Source organism: Jaculus jaculus, chromosome X, assembly GCF_020740685.1.
Source record: "Jaculus jaculus isolate mJacJac1 chromosome X, mJacJac1.mat.Y.cur, whole genome shotgun sequence".
Lineage (NCBI taxonomy): Eukaryota > Metazoa > Chordata > Mammalia > Rodentia > Dipodidae > Jaculus > Jaculus jaculus.
The window spans coordinates 104,912,737-104,930,347 of NC_059125.1; the positions used below are offsets into that span (position 1 = coordinate 104,912,737).

The 17,611-nt window shown below is 36.2% G+C and overlaps 1 protein-coding gene across 9 annotated transcripts in view; it reads left to right on the forward strand.

Annotated features, from left to right (window-relative positions):
* Window positions 1-17,611, forward strand: part of Pak3 (p21 (RAC1) activated kinase 3) — a 268,737-nt gene that overhangs the window by 196,296 nt on the left and 54,830 nt on the right. For 7 of the 9 annotated variants that reach the window (XM_045140431.1, XM_045140432.1, XM_045140434.1 and 4 more), the window contains 5 exons: window positions 3,733-3,777; window positions 4,958-5,111; window positions 6,716-6,753; window positions 10,954-11,085; window positions 11,741-11,906. In XM_045140431.1, the coding sequence (XP_044996366.1) occupies window positions 3,733-3,777; window positions 4,958-5,111; window positions 6,716-6,753; window positions 10,954-11,085; window positions 11,741-11,906 (535 nt within the window). Of the gene's footprint in view, window positions 1-2,071; window positions 2,135-3,732; window positions 3,778-4,957; window positions 5,112-6,715; window positions 6,754-10,953; window positions 11,086-11,740; window positions 11,907-17,611 lie in introns of all 9 variants that reach the window. The other 2 variants (XM_004659125.2, XM_045140436.1) reach the window with 2 other exon arrangements.

The following is a 17,611-nucleotide window of genomic DNA, read 5'->3' on the forward strand; positions in this document are numbered from 1 at the left end:
GTGGTTATATTCCCTATACATATTTCGTATAAACAATCTATAGCAATTACGAACATGAATTATCTGGATAAAACAATCAATAGATCTAGTCCTTCCTTAGATATTTGTAGTGCTCAAATACCACAATATCTTTTATCTATGTCATTTAAAACTTTTCTTTAAAAATAATCTGGAACATCCTTGTTTTTAGTTTTTCAAGGTAGGGTCTTACTTGAGCCCAGTGGCACCTCATTTTTAAGCAAAAATATTGCAAGAAAATTTTCCCTATGTTTTGACTACTTTTTCTATACTTGTAAAGACCTCAAATTTCGAATCCTGAAATAATGAGGAATTTGAATGAATTTGGAAAATAAAAACTTTGATGGAAACATCCACTAAAAATTCTTGGATTATTAAACCAGAGAAAAAATAGATATTGAAGAGTTATATTTCCTGTCTCATAACATAATGATTAGTAAATGATCATTTTCACATGACTAAATGAGGAGAGAGAAGGAGTCAATCAATCTAATTTGGAGTACTAAGCCTTATGGCTGGATTGGTAGCCAAGTTATCATATTTGTTCAATTTTTGAAATAATACATGTAAGAATAAAATGGAAATAATAAATATCTTGGCCACATAAATTGTTGGGCAGATTATTTCCATGGTCCCAGTAGCAAGCAGGAGAGTACTTTAATATATAATGACACAGCTAAAACTGAGAAAAGTCTGATTTAGTCAACTTCATTATCAGAATCAGAGACAATAGTTATATGGCCTTTCGTTTGAGCCCAGCCTTTATTATATTGCCACAATATTCTTTTAGACAAATATAGAAATCACAATCTCACTACCAACACTACCACCAACACCATAGAAGCAGATAAAAATATTTTTATAATTTGACTACTGTTAATTTTTATAAGACCAGAGAGATTAGAAGTACTTTTATGATATTTGAAACAGGAAAAAGCTCTCAAACTTTATAGAATTTCTTTGCCAATTAGTCCTCTTTTTTTTATATTGACAACTTCATTTTTCCAGTTTTGACAATCTTCTTCCATCCGTGCTTCCATCTTTTGTTTCAACTTCTTTTCATTTTATTATATTTATACCACATTTTTCTTTCCTTAATTTCTTTCTTTTTGTTTTATTATATGAAAATTTGCTTCTCTGTTTATCTCATCTGACATTCTGGTTCCCTTCCAAATGTTTATTTTTGCCTCTTTCCACTTTCTTGATTTCTGATGTTACAAAATTCTTCATCTCTAGCCCTTTATTGGTTTTGTCTGTGTCCTAAATGGACAGGAAGGGAAAGTGAATCACCACCATCTTGCTGACTGTAGGACCAGCCATTTTTATTTTGGTCTTAATTAGAACCTAGTGAGCCGACGAGAGAGGGATGGGTGCAATATGCAGTGTGTAGTCTTCCACTTATGACATAACCAAACCAAATAGTTCTGCCTCACTAAAAAACATCCTGAAATCAAGTAGCTGCTTGGAAGTAGTTGGTAGATACCCACTAATTATACAAACACAGACTAAATTTGGAAGTTGGACATACTTTTTGTCATCATGATGATCTTTGTTAACTACTTGTCCACAAATAGCTTAAAGATGCTAAATTCTTCCTTCTCTACTCTCTTAACCTATGACTTACATTTACTATGCTCATATATTTGACTTCTTAAAACAACCAAAAGATAAAAAAGCTTTTAAAAATATTTTATTGTTAGGATTTAGAATTGGGTCCTAATTACCATAGGTTCCATGAAGGCATTGTGTGTTGGGAGGAATCACATTTCCGGATTTGATTATATTGGCTGTTGAGGTGGAATTTTGAGCCACTTGCTCAAAATTGTTACCTTGTCCAGTTGTCTTATAAGGGCTTGCTCTTTTGAATAACTGGACACTGGTTTAGTGTGTTGCTTGGTGATAACCTGATGGCTAATTGGCTCCTACAACCTTGTACACTTGAACATACACTTGGACCCTGAAGCTAAAATTAGGTTGGGAGGTGAGATTTGGGGTATTAAATTATTACAAGTCCTTACCCTTTATATTACCATTTTTGTCCCAAATACTTCAGAACTCCCCTTTCCAGACCTCTAGACCTGTGACGGTCGCTTCAAGTCAATCAGAGGGAAAAATGGTATGAGTGACATAAATTATCATTTCTTATGATAAGATACATGCTTGGCCTGTTATATCATGCTGCCATTCTCCTGGGCTACACTGGACAATCCCCAGCTTGATGTCTTCTTCTAGTTATTGTATACATGGTCAGGCATCAATATGTGCTCCTGCTTCTGATGCTCAGACTGTTAGGTGTTCATTAGCTGTCTAACTTTTGGGATTACTTCCTCAATTTGGAGTAATGAGATGGCTTTCTGATTATATGCCTTTGTGGCATACTTTCAAATTTAAGTATCAGGTTTTAGTAATAACCATTTTTGTCTCAACTTAGAAAAAAAATTGTTTCAGTAGTGTAGTCATGTGGTAAGTATAGTTGTCTAGTGTACCTTCTGCTACTGACAGCATTTTTTCTGCTGTCTAGTGATCCTACAACTATTTATTACAAAAGTTTAGAAGTGCCATGAGAATGTATAATACCTGAAAGTATTATAATGATTTTTGTAATGATCATGCCAGTGAAGTCTGCTTTAGTGGTTATGTGCAATGCATACCTGGATTTGTAACACTTAATAACTCCTTTGGCCATGACAATATTAACCAAATGCTATTAATTGCACTTAGAATCAGAACTGGGATCATGCATGGGCTCCTGAGTTCCAATATTTGGCTTAAGGCTTTAGCATCAAACTGCGTGATGAATGCATGTAAAAAGTGTTGTTTCACTGTGCTTGGAGTAACCCCAAATGCCAGGAATCAAGGACATGTATCCTAAATCAAACCAGCTGGGTCAAAGCATGTTTCTATAGAATTTTAAATAGCTTAATTAAGACAAAGCTGATACCTTATATCTGATTTTATTCATGGGAAGTGGGGTTTTGGAACTGTAACATTAAATAAAATATATTCATATATGGCTTAAAATGAAATGTTTTCCCTTTCCCTTGACTAAATATATATAATAAACCTACACATCGTGTCTGGCTGTGTGGGAATGTCTGTTATCTGGTTTTCTCTGAGCCAGCCATCTTTTTAGCTATAAAATTAAAAAAAAATCATATCAATAAGAATAAAAGCTTAGTGTTGCCATTTAGTCATCCTTTGAATTTTAGTCACATGGACACTTCCAAAATGAAACCAAAATTGGTTAACCAGAATTGGGAACTGAAATTTGTTAAGTTTATCACATGGCCACTGGCTACCTGTGATCATCTAGTTATAAAAACAACTTATTACAACAAATTATTGTCAAAGCGTTTCATGATGCCATCCTTCGTCCCTCCAAATTCATGTTGCTGCTTTTAGTAACTTTTCCCATTTTATAATGGTAAATTCTTATTATTTGCCTATTTATGGAGGAAGTATCTGGCCCAAAATGTAATTATGCATCCAAACTTTGAAACACTACTGTTTTCTCTATTCTCTTAAATCTTAAATCTCTTGTCCTATAGCCTGTCATGTCCCTGATTTACTTAATACCTCCCTATTTTCATAACTGCCCCACTTTAAAAGGGATTCCCCCCATTCAGACCCATTGATTTCATCTCCTCCCACCTTCTAAGTTGTCCCACATTCTGTTTTAACTTTCTTTTCTTTCTTTATTTACGTCCATTACAGCCAGATCTCTATGGCTCACAGATGTGCCCAGGGAAGCTCCCAGAGGTGCGTCACAGGCCCAAAAGAAGCTTGCATCAAAGTGCTTCTTTGAGATGTCATAGCACTGCAGCAGCAGGTTCATGTGTGTGCAGTAGAGTTGTTGCTTGGCTTATCTCACTTTTTTGTTGTCATTCCCAAACTCTGGAGGCCCACGTCACACATTGTTTTGCCGAGACTTCATAGGACAAAGTCACATAAATTGTGTCTAAAAGCACTTCAGGATAGTGTCTCTTTCTCTCTCCAAGCTGTTCTTGGAGGTTAGAGAATTATGAAATGGGGACATTTGTACATTGAACAGGCAGGAAAGAATATGAAATGCTCAATGCAAAGCTAACTTCTCAGTAATATTTACAATTTTCCTTGGTTAGATTTCCAAATATTCCCTCCTCTCGGCCCTAAATGTTTCAGATTATTTGTTGCAAATTCTCACAAGGTTTTGGCATGGTTTTATAGTCCCCAACTTCTTTGTGGCCAATGAATAAAGTAGGGAGGAAGGGAGAGAGGAAGGAGAGGAGGAAGGCATGCCCTGGAGAAAGCTGCAAAGAAAATGCCCAAAGCAGCATTAAGTTACTGCTTTGCTTCTCAGGGGTTATTGCTTCTCCATAAATCTAGCTCTATCTCCTCCCAATTTGATATTATATTAAAGCCTTAGACTCTCCCCCCAAATTTCACTTTTAACCAAAAAGTAAATATAAACTGATCAAGGGTGAGACTTTCCTTTCATTCTAAAAGTTATTCTGATTTTAATATACCCAGAAAGAGCTTATGTTACTCCAGCTATCTAAAAAGCTATTGATCTGCACTATACTATGCTGTGCAAAAATTTAGAGAAGTCTTGCTATGTCTGCCCTGAGTCACCAGAAAAAAAATAAACTAAGCTGTAAACATCATTTCATGGATGAGCAGAGTCAATATGGAGGTGATTTTCATGCGCTTTTTTTTTCTATCACAGTCATACTCTCACCCACCCTTTTTAAGTTGGATTCTAGTTTTACCTATGTGTTTAATTAGAGAAAAGAATGATTTCATTATTAAGTTACTAACGTTAAATCTAGAATGTAACTTCAGTTTCCCAAGTGTAATCCTACAGGTAGCATGGGCTTCTTGGTGAAGAACTTTACTGGAACCTGAGCATGCAACTGACGAATGTGCTGAGCCGCCATTCTTTCCCTTTGGTTGTCCACAGGGAATCCCTGAACAATGGGCACGATTACTCCAAACCTCCAACATAACAAAACTGGAACAGAAGAAGAACCCACAAGCTGTTCTAGATGTTCTCAAATTCTATGATTCCAAAGAAACTGTCAACAACCAGAAATACATGAGTTTCACATCAGGAGGTAAGAGGTATTCTGTGCTATCAAAGGTGGTAAATGATTTCCTTTCAATCTCAGAACCAGTCAAGTCTTGTCAGTCCTAGTAGTTTCAGGAAGTGGATTCAGCATAAGTAAACCAATGGGTGAGTTGAAATTTGAGGTTGGCATTAGAAGCCATGTTTTCTGGGAATTTATTTTGCCCTTTGGTTTATTGATTTCTTTTTTTTCCCAGTTTTGTATTTTTTCACTTTATTTTTTTATTATTGACAAATTCCATAATTATAGACAATAAACCATACTTCCCTCACCCCTCACTTTCCCTTTCACTACTCCACTCTCCGTCGTATACCCTCCCTCTCTCAATCAATCTCTTTTTTATTTTGATGTCATCACATTTTCCTCCTATTATACTGGTCTCATGGAGGTAGTTCCAGGCTCTACGAGGTCATGGAGATCCAGGCCATTTTGATTTCTACAGTGAAGGTATGGAACAAATGCTGTGATTATCAGTTTATTTTGATTTGATCACAAAATGAGGGGGTGAAATCATGCCTTGCTGTTTATGGAGATTGAAATCGTTAAGTTGCTACCAAATTGTAACTGCATTTTCTAGTGTGTAAATATTTAATTTGTTTGATAATTTGATTTTTTGAAAAAAAAAAAAAGGTCTGAATCATTTCTCTAGACTAATTCATTTAACATAGAAAAGAGCATGCTAGCAATCATTGGTACTCCAGCTACAAAGTGCTCCTATCAATTGATACTGGATTTAGTATGGAAGAAGGGGTTAAATGCTTTCTTGGAATGTTGCAAAGATGCACTGGGAAGGCTAAAAGTGATCAAATTTGAAGACATATGGCAATTCATACGCAAAATGGGACTTTTCGATATGAGTAGATTTTTATCTACCCACCTTGTTGAAAACTTGAAGAGAAAGCCTTTGAGAACTATTGAAAATAGTCAGCTCTCCATGAGGAATGCCTATCCAAGTGGTGCATAAAACAATGCCTTATATGAAGAAATCAGGAGCTGGACTCCAAGTTAGAACCATAGGTAACCAAAACTTAATACATGTAGCAAATCATTTCCATGTAGCCATTAACACTCTTCATTTTCTCAGTTTGTTGTTTATTGCTATTTAGCAATCTTATTTTTAAGTGCCAATTTCTCTGCACTTATAAAGATGAACTCCTAAGAACTCCTACAACTCAACAGTATATGGATTATTGCCAAATCTTACTAGAACAACTAGTGTTGAAATTGGCTGAATCAAAGGTAGAAAGGAGGAAAAGATGAGAATCTGGAGGGAGGGGATGGAAAAGTAGAAAATGGAAGAGGGCAAAGAGAAAGGAGGATAAATCCAGGATATTTGTATAGATGTATAAACTCACAATAATCAAGAAGAGGTTTTTTGCTACTCCTCCATATCTGTGAGGTTTAATGGAAACCTTCATTGAGGTTTGTAAAATGTCTTGCTGAGAACATAGTAAGGATATCATGGTGCAATCTATTTTAGGAAAAAAAAAGTGTGTTATTTGTCATAATATCTATTTAATGTTAAATTGACTTCTGGCCAAAGGCATGCAGATTCATAAAACAAAGATAACTTCTTTATTTTAACATTTCAGATAAAAGTGCACATGGATACATAGCAGCACATCCTTCGGTGAGTGAGACATTGATTATTGTTTCCCATGATAAGCATTCATTCAGCATTAGATGTGGAATCCAGGCGTGTTTTCACTTATTTACTTAGTTAATTTTATTTATGAGAGAGAGAGAAAAAAATATGGGTTTTCCAGGGCTTCTAGCCATTGCAAATGAACTCTAGATACATGGGCTACTTTGTGCATCTGGCTTACTTGGGTACTAGGACATCAAACCTGGGTCCTTAGGCTTTATAGGCAAGTGCCTTAACAGCTAAGCCATCTCTCCAAGCCCCAGGTATGTTTTTAAACAAAGCAGAAGTAGATTTATGAAGAAGATGGAGAGAAGAGTGAGCAATAGAAAAAGAGAGTCTGCTAAGGAGAAGGCTGACTAAAATCTAGTTTCATACTGAAAACTAGGTTTTAGAAATAAAATCTTTTAAAACAGATTTTTTTTGTTTATTCAGGGGAAAGAGATTCCATTTAGGGAGAGAGGGAAAGGGAAGACAGGTCTTGTCTCCAAATATTTATTCTAAATGCTTCATTGCTTCATGCTAAATAAGCACTAGGTACTCATTTGGATTATGATATATATATATATATATATATATATATATATATATATATATATATATATATATATATATGATGACATTTAAGCTTGATGTTGAAGATGAGAAGAGATTTTGATCTGTGAAGATGAAGGTGGGCATTCACAACAAATAAGGGAAAATAAGGGCTGGAAAATAAGAACAGAAGGTGATGGGATGGAGAGATGACTTAGCAGTTAAGGTGATTGCCTGTGAAACCAAAGGACCTAGGTTCAGTTCCCCAATATCCATGTAAAAGCCAGATGTATGAGGTGGCATATGTGTATGGAGATTGCATGCAGGTGCTAGAAACCCTGGCACACATATTTTCTCTCTCTCTCCCTATTTCTCTCTCATAAATATAAATAAATAAATAAACAGAAGGTGAGACTAGATGATAGATGGCTATCTGGAAAAGCAATGCAAGCATAAGGCCAGAAAAAGGGGCAATAGGAGGAACATTAGATTCAAATTCTAAAAATGTTTGCATTATTGTTTGGTTGACCTCATGTGCAGTGGTAGTGCTTCTGACTCAAGATATTGTTTGGACCTTGAAAAAAATAATGTGATCAGCTGGGTATGGTGGCACACGCCTTTAATCCCAGCACATGGGAGGAAGAGGTAGGAGGATCGCCATGAGTTCAAGGCCACCCTGAGATTACATGGTGAATTCCAGGTCAGCCTGAGCTAGAGTGAAACATTACCTCAGGAAAAAAAAAAATAAGAAAGAAAGAAAAATAATAATGTTATCAAAGAGAGATAAACATCATGTTTTCTCTCCTAAGATGTATCTAGATTTAAAAATTAAAGACATGAAAGTAGAAGGGAGACTGTTTGGGAAAAGAAAGGAGATTAGTGGAAATGGGTGAGAAGGAAAAGAGAGTGATGGGACCATGAATGTGAGCAATACATATGTTACACATGTGTGAAAATGTCATTGAAACCTTTTATCTTGCAAAGTATATGCTAATAAAACATTTAAAAAGATAATTATATCTTTAAAATAATATGTGGGTGGTTAAAAAGATGAAGATCTTGGAGAAACAGAATTGTTTTGGAAGATGTTGTGTTTCCTATTGACAGTTTGAGTCTGAAGGGCTGACAGGGCTTTCAAGTACAGATAGACTAAGTAAACTGCTTGATCAAGCCTAGGTTCCTGATGGCTGAATTAATTGAACTGGACCCTTAAGTTTGGTTAGGCTCACTTCATTGAAACTCTGTCCCTTAGGAATAAACTATTCACCTTGCACTGTATTATGAGTCTAGAGAGATTGCACTTCATACTGTGTGTCCTGAGTAGACCTGATTACTCTACAGAAGCTGACCTATCAGTACTCACTACTTTACATACAGCCTATATTTGTATCATAAGATAGAGTATTCTTTGGTAGCCTTGGAAGGTGTTAAAATTGAAGCACTGTTGTATTCTTTAAATGGCTTTGTAATGAATATTGAAAATGGAGACACCTCCCATCTCCCATCTTCTTTACTTCTCACTCTTTTTTTGTTTGTTTTTGTGTTTGTTTTTCGAGGTAGCGTCTCACTTGAGCTCAGGCTAACCTGGAATTTTCTATGTAGTCTCAGGGTGGCCTCGAACTCACAGCTATCCTCCTACCTCTGCCTCCCGAGTGCTGGGATTAAAGGGGTGTGCCACCACACCTGGCTGCTTCTCACTCTTTTGATACTGCTGTATTGTATTCTAAATACTCTTCAGACTCTTCATCTTTAATTTGTATTTAATTTTTGAGTGTTCTACTTGAATTGCATTGTTTATAATGAAATGATAAATTTAGAATCCTGAGCTTTTATTCCAAGTAGACAGTACAACTCAGTAATACAAATTTTGTGATATATATATATAAAGAAATTGGATGTCAGGCTGTGGAGATTGCTTATGGTTAAGAAGGCCTACTACTTATGCATGAGGACCTGAATGAATCTGCAGCTGCCTGATTTCCCAGCACACACAGAAAAAGTAGAGTGTGGTCATGCACACCTATAACCTCAGTTTTTCAGAGGAGAAAGAAGGGGGCCTCACAGACAGGAGTATCACTAGGGCTCACTGACAAAAAATGGCAAGTTGCAGATTGAGGGAGAGACTCCTTCTCAAGTAAATGTAGAGATGATTGACAGAAGAGAACATCTGATGTTTTCCTCATGCACTGGGTGCATGCATTTGCTCACACATGTGCCTACAGCACACATACTCTATACAAAAAGAAGAAAAAAAAATTGAGTCTGCAATGATAGAAAGCTTCTCATTGATTTGCAGTACTGGTTTCTTTTGTTCATCCAGATTAGTGGTTCTTTTCCCTCAGTGTACATTAAAATCATGTGGGTTTCTTCTATAATGCATGTGCTTGGGATAAACTCCCAACAGAATGGAATTATTAACCCTGCATTTTAAACAAAATTTTAAACAAAATTTTAGAAATATAGATGCATACAAGAGAAATCATGTCTAGCAGTTTTTATTCTCTAAACCACCGAGCATATACCAGGGCACTCAAATATTCTCTCAAATATTTAGTTTGAATTCTATTGTATCCTCCTACCAATAAATAAATCTTGCTGCTGCCTCATTTAATAGATGATTAAACCTTATTACTCCACTGTGGGTAGTCACAAGATTATAGAAAATCCATATTGAATATTTTACCACAGACTTAGGTCCTTCAATGTGACACATTTTTAATAGAAGTTATAAATGTCTTAGGAGCTCTGTTCCCAAGGAAATGAAAATTTATTATAGGAACTCTTTGGGAAGTACACCCAATGACATAAATATAAAAATATACAAAGAAAAAATTTAAGTATAGAATTTCCCAATAGAAATACAATATAAGCCACATATAAAAGTTTATTCTAGTAGGTACATTTAAAATGCACAAAGTAAAAGGAAATTAATTTAATGATTTATTTAAGTCTGTATATTAAAAATACTATCATTCAACATCTCAATATAAAAACATTAATGAAATATTTTGCATTTTTTATATCAGGTATGCATTATCTGGGGGCATACTGTGGTATTACAATATATCCTATGTTAAACTAATGATATTTTAAGTTCCCAGTATCAATATGTGCCTATTGTTCATTTAGATAAGTATTCCTTGAAGTTTCATGTCTACTACAGAGTGATTCTTTATAGAAGGAGGAATAAGGAAGACTCATTTACTGGTTTGCTTGCTATTAGTATTGGTAGTTGGACATTCATGTTCATGATTTGATCATTAGGCAGAATTTTTTCAGATTGCCAAACTCCATCAAGCAGTACATTTATGATCTACTCAGTACCTCGTCAAAGCATTAGTGTCAATTTGATTTTTATGTATTTACTGATTTCATAAAAAACATTGGTCTTTAAAATATTAAGTGAATAATACACTAATTTTTAGTTCTGTGAAAAATAAAAAAAAATATATAAACTTCAAAGTCCTTTCCACCATGACATTAATTTATCTCTGAAAGTGAATTTGTCTTGGTCACCAAATTGTAGATTGTTCTGATCGTTTGTAAAAGATGTAGTTCTCTCATATCCCTAAATGTTTACACATTCCTGTTTTCTCATTTCTGAAGAAAAACGGTAAGAAAGTAATATGTGGTCTTTAATATTTTTGTCCTAAGAGTACAAAAACAGCCTCTGAGCCTCCTTTGGCTCCTCCTGTATCTGAAGAAGAAGATGAAGAAGAGGAGGAAGAGGAAGATGACAATGAACCCCCACCAGTTATTGCACCAAGACCAGAGCATACAAAATCAGTAAGCCATAAGTGAATATTTCCAAATGATTTTAAAGATGTCTTTTGTGCTAGATGTTGTGCCATACACATTTATTCTCATTGTTTGGAAGATTGAGACAAAAGAATTACAAGTTGGAGGCCCGCCTAAGCTATATAGTGAGACCCTATATCATGAAAACAAAACAAAATGAAAAGGATGTAATATGGACTGTAAACAGAATATTGTTAATCGAATAGTACCTATTGAGTGTTGCCTCCAGTGTCAGAATTAGCACATTAGATATGAGCCTGGTTTGGGGGTTACAATTTGATGGGACAAGGTTATAACATTAGATAATTGGGTGATAATACCCCAAAATAACAATTACTAAATTATAAAACTATATAAATGAAAGTAGGGAGAGAATTTCACATCAAACAGATAGGAAGAATTACATAGGCAGAGGCATCAAGACCAGAATGAGCAGGGTCAGGCATAGGGGCTTAAAATGAATGGTTCCCAAGATCTTTTAGAGTACATGAAAGTGCTTAATATTCTTTAATAGACAACCAGTTGTCTTAAAAGTAATTGTAACAACAATACCTTCATGTTAGGTTGCCCCACTGGCCTGCTGTTTTAATTGTGAAATTTGTTGTTTTTTCCATTTATTTTATTTTTTATTTTTGTCTTTTAGATCTATACTCGCTCTGTGGTGGAATCCATTGCTTCGCCAGCAGCACCAAATAAAGAAGTCACACCACCTTCTGCCGAGAATGCCAATTCTAGTACTTTATACAGGAATACAGACCGACAAAGGAAAAAATCCAAGATGACAGATGAGGAGATCCTGGAGAAGCTAAGTAAGTTGCTTTTTTCTTTCTTCCTTTCTTTCTTTCTTTCTTTCTTTCTTTCTTTCTTTCTTTCTTTCTTTCTTTCTTTCTTTCTTTTCTTTTTTTTGCTATCATTGCTTACTTTATTAAAGGGTTTCTCATAAACAAACTAGAATGAGAGTTCATCTTTAAGGAGTTTGAATCTGCTTGTATGGACTCCATTATCCCTGCAATCACATGACAAGAATTTAGGATGTAATGTATATATACCTGGTCAGTCTCTCCCTCACACTCTTAATCTGACAGAAACTTTTTTTTTTTTTTACTTTAAATGAAACTATTAAGATCAAAATCTGGGAAACATATTAAGCAGTATCCAAATTAAGTTAAATAGCCAAGGACTGAGGATATAGTTCAGTTGGTAGAATACTTGCTTAGCATGCACGAAGACCTAGGTTTAATCCCAAGCACCATATAAATTGGGAGTTGTATCATATGACTGGAATCTCACCACTCAGGAGGGAGATGGAGACAGAAGGCTCAGGAGTTCAAAATCATCTTTGACTACATTGTGAGTAATAGGTAGTCTTGCCTACATGAAACTCTCTCAAAGAACAAAAAAAGATTGCAAAGCTGAAAATGATTAAAGAATCTAATAGATTATTTTGTGAGCATAACCCAAAGGCCATTCATGAGTACAAAAAAGTTCAACATCAAAGTCCAATATAGTCAATCAAAATTTTAACCACGAATAATATAGACTTTCCCTTTAACTTAGGAGATTCTCTCTGTGGGAAGGGAGTCAGAACCAGCCAATGCTAACGGTTTCTTCCATGGTATCTCTAGTACATATGCTTGTATACACATACTTGTTGACTCAGTTTGACAAAACTCTCAAGAATCAAGACTAAGAAATATGTTCTTGCTGTAGAAAAGGTTCAGTGTTTAATGTGCTTGCCTGCAAAACCTAAAGACCCTGGTTTGATTCTGTAGTAGGCACATAAAGACAGATGCATAAAGTGGCACATGCATCGAGTTCATTTGCAGAGGCTAGAGTCCTTGGTGCACTCACTCTCACTCTGTCTTTCTGTGCTTGCAAATAAATAAATTAATTTAAAAAACAAAGAAATGTGTTCTGTGCTGAAAAGAGTAAAAGGTATGTAAATCATATTTATTAGACTCATACAAAATTGTTAGGTATTAAAATCAATACACTCAGTTTCACTAACTTCTATTCATCTTGCAAGACTTGGATCAAAATTCCCATCTTTGAAAAGGCTACTTTGCCTCTCCCAATCCTCTCTACCTTTAGCAATATTATCATTGTAAAACTCATACTGTTCTGCGCCAGCTTAACTATGTCTTTCACTCACTCACTTCTGGTAAGTACTTGTCACATAAAGACACCTCACAAATAATTGTTGAGTGGGTGAATCAAAAAATTGAGCAACCAAATGCTTCTTCAAGGTGTTTATAGAAAAGACCCTATCATCAAGAAACAATCATCTTTTTTTTTAATTTTTTTGTTCATTTTTTATTTATTTATTTGAGAGTGATAGAGAAAGAAAGAGGCAGATAGAGATAGAGAGTGAGAATGGGCGCGCCAGGGCCTCCAGCCACTGCAAACGAAATCCAGATGCATGCGCCCCTTGTGCATCTGGCTAACATGGGACCTGGAGAATCAAGCCTTGAACCGGGGTCCTTAGGCTTCACAGGCAAGAGCTTAACCACTAAGCCATCTCTCCAGCCCGAGAAACAATCATCTTTAATGGCACGCAACAATTAGAAAATAAGAGGCTATCTGTGCCTTCTTTCTCTATTTTTACATAAAAGACTGGACAAAAAGGAGAGAGCAATTTTAGCCATATGCCACAGGGAGGCTCTGTGGAGGTGGTGATAAGGCCACTCTGCCCTCCAGGAGATGTTTGACTATATGTGGAAATATTTTCAATGCTACAAATCAGACTGGGCTACTAGCATCTAGTGCAAGAGTCTAGGGATACTGCTGAATGTTGCACCATGCAGAGGATACCCCATGCTTGGCTTTCACAGCAGAATACATTCAGCCCCAATATCCACAGTGCTGCAGGTGAGGCCTCTGAGTTAGAAGCATTTGTAAGACAAAGGCCTGTGTTGGAGCTGTCTGTGAACTAGAATTGCTAGGCCTTAGCAAACAAACTTTCTGTACATGATTAGGTATGCTTCCAGTGGTAGTGCCAAACGTTTGCTGTACTAACAACCCTAATAACTCTCACATAATGAACACTTTCTGAGTGGCCCCTTTCCATACATTATCAGGGTACATTTTCACTACAATTACCTGCAGTAGATTGAATGGTGTTATCTTACAGATGACTGAAATAGTAAGCTTTAAAGAGCTTAAGAGATCAAGTCACCAAACTAATGAGTGGCAAAGCCAGAGTTTGACCTCATGTCTGTATGCCTTCAAAGCTTATGCTTTTGCTATTACTCACATTGCTTGTGCATAATCCATGCACTTGTGCAGAAAATGAAAGGAAGAAATAAAAGAATTGCCAGGATAATGGAGCTCAATTTTTCAGATAATTGGCACAACTTCTTCCTTTGTTTTGTACACATGACTTATGAAATTATACTGGACTTTTAAAATCTAAAAGTATTACATTAGTCAAAATGTCTCTTGTATCTGTTTCATAGCATAATACATTTATTCTCATGAAAATGAATTTGTACATTTTATATAAGTTAGCTGAGGAATAAGAAACTGTTTTTCTAAGCTGTAATCTTGTTTTGCTTGCAAACTGTGACAGTGCTGGATCTGGGATCTTCATGACTTGCTACTTAGTCTGTTCTGAACTACACAAAAGGACAGAGGAGAAACCTAACTTTAATTGCATTATAATTAAAAACCGAGGGGATTGAGGAAATATGCAGTGACTGCACCAGCCTTATGAGCAGAATTTGAACCCCAAGAACCCATATGCAGTTTGGTTTGTAGTATGAACATCTGCAGTCCCAGCATACCCTTGGACAAGAAGTGAGGCAGACAGGAGAATCTTGAAGCTGGGAGGCTAGCTAACCTGATAAACACAGTGGTGAACAACCAGAGACCTTGCCTCAAACAAGGTGAATGATGAGGGTCAGGATTGATACCTGAGGTTGTCCTCTCACCTCCACATGCATGGTTGGACACACACATGCCCTCATGCAAACACACAACCTGAAAAGAACTAAGGGCTAGAGTGATTGGTTAGTGGTTAAGGCACTTGCCTGTGAAGCCTAAGGACCCAGGTTCATTGCCCCAGTATCCACATAAGCCAGATGCACAAGGTGGTGCATGTATCTGGAGTTTGTTGTTGCTGGAGGAGTTGGTATGTTCTCTCTCTCTTTCTGTCTCTCATTCTCTCTCCCTCTCTGCCTATTTTTCTCTCAAAAAATAAATTAATTGAATTAACAAAAGAAAAGAATTAAGTGGATGCTTTTCTCTAATAGACACTCATTATCCCCTCTAGCAAGCAGGCCTGTGTCTGCGAGCCTTTCGCTGTCCTTGTGGATCTTGGCTGGGATGTTGCATATGCCACCTTCTGCTCTATCATCCCCCTCTATGCACGCTCTCTCTCTGCTACTTACACATCAGTTAACCTTAGAAAGACATTTAACCCCACCAACCCTCAGTGTCTTACCTGTGAAATGGACATAAGAATCACAACTACATTTTAGAATTCTGTCTATGTTATGGTTCTTAGGGAGATCGATTTATAGTTAAGAAGACAGGATTGAAGTCAGAAAAAAACAAAATTCAAATCACTGGCCTACTGTTACTGTTTCACTTTAGGACAGTTATTCAACTTTTCTGAACTTTGATTTCTACCTCAAAAAATGTTGAGATAATAATAGTGCCAATAAATAGCATTATGATAATGAGGCTAATGCATATAAAAAGCATTAAACCCTCATCAAAAATTCATGGCACATGGTAGGTGATTAAAAAATAGTTATCATTTTATTAAGAGTGTAGCTGTGTATGGTGGTGCACGCATTTAGTCCCAGCACTTGGAGGCAGAGGCAAGAGGCTTTCCATGAGTTCGACACCACCCTGAGACTACATAGTGAATTCCAGGTCAGCCTGAGCTAGATTGAGACCCTACCTTGAAAAATAAAAAAAAATTAAAAAAAGAGTATAAAATCTTAGTGAGACAATACAATGGGACAACTTTGGAAAACTCATACCTAGGTTTGAATTGCACAGCTGAGTTGTGTCCCTCAGGATGTCTTAATACCTCCTGAAAATAGAGAAAATCCTAGCACCCATATAATAAAGGTTTTGTAGGAAAAATATCTAGCATAATAAAGAATAATACAAAATTATGCAACTTTTACAAAATAAGAATGAACATAGAGTGAATCAGAAACAAAGAGCATTTTTTTTTTCATTTGAGGTCTCACTAGGGTCTCACTATAGCATAGGCTAACTTGGAATTCACTATACAGTCCCAGGCTGGCCTCAAACTCACGCCAATCCCCCTACCTCTGCCTCACAAGTTCTGGGATTAAAGGCATGTGCCCCCATGACTAGCTAATACAGAAGTTATTGAGATTCTCAGAAATGAGTGTCATCAGACCTTGAAAAAGGAGTAGAGAAACCTGAGTAAAGGAGAGGTGGCAAGAGGCAGAGAAGTACAGAGATGGCTAGTCACCTACACTAAAGTGGATCCTATATGCATGAGCAAGAGGAAATGGCATCTTCTATGCAGTCATCCTCCTATTCCGCCTCGATGATCTGATTGCTAGGAAGTGGTCAGGCCAAACCACAGATTCAGCAGGCTATTCGTCTTGTACACACAGATACTGATGGTAGGGGCCAGACCAGAGTCATTAATAGCTGAAATGGACAGATCATTTTTCAGTTTTACACAGACAGATAGCCTGGGTCTGGCTTGTTCATTGTGGGCTGTCTGGATCTGTAGAAAATAAAGGATCCTACATACTGGTGAACATTTTCTAAAGGTGCTGACTATCAGCAAAATTATGCAGTGCAAGAAATTCATCTTCAGCTTCCCTCCTCTCAGGCCCCACAGTCCTTTATTCTCCTTTTCTTCCACTCTTCCAACACTTTGCTCAAAATTCCTTTTATTAATTCACTCTCACAGCATCACTATTAATTGAGAGAATTATTAAGCTTTGCCTCAGGAATCAAAACCTTCTTTATGATAAAGGGATAATATTTTAATGTTGGAACTTCAGCTTAGCTTAATATATAGAGAGAATATATAGATTGGCTTTTTGCCCATTGAAACTACAAGATGAACCCTATTTTCTTTCTTGTTATAGGAAATGTGTTTGTTTGTTTGTTTGTTTATTATCTCAATTCAAAAACACTCATTCGTTTCTCAGGGCTGATCCATTATACTGGGTCCATTGTAATATTTTTTTGGAGAGATGAAAGTAACATTGAAATTACTATACATTTAACATTAACATTAACCTTCTGTGTTTCATGAAAGACAGGAATTTCAAAACAAAAAAGGGCTCCATAATTTGCAAATAAAACAAAGGGAGTAAGGGCTAGGGATATAGCTCAGCAGTCAAGCAGCATTTAATCATTTTTAAAACCTTGAAACTTAAAATAAGTCATTATTTTCTTATAGTAGGTAAATTTTCTGGTTGGAAATTATGATACTTTTATCAATTTTCCTCCTCTTGATTTTATTCACTGATTGGCCTCACATTTTTTTTGAGGTAGGGTCTCACTGTAG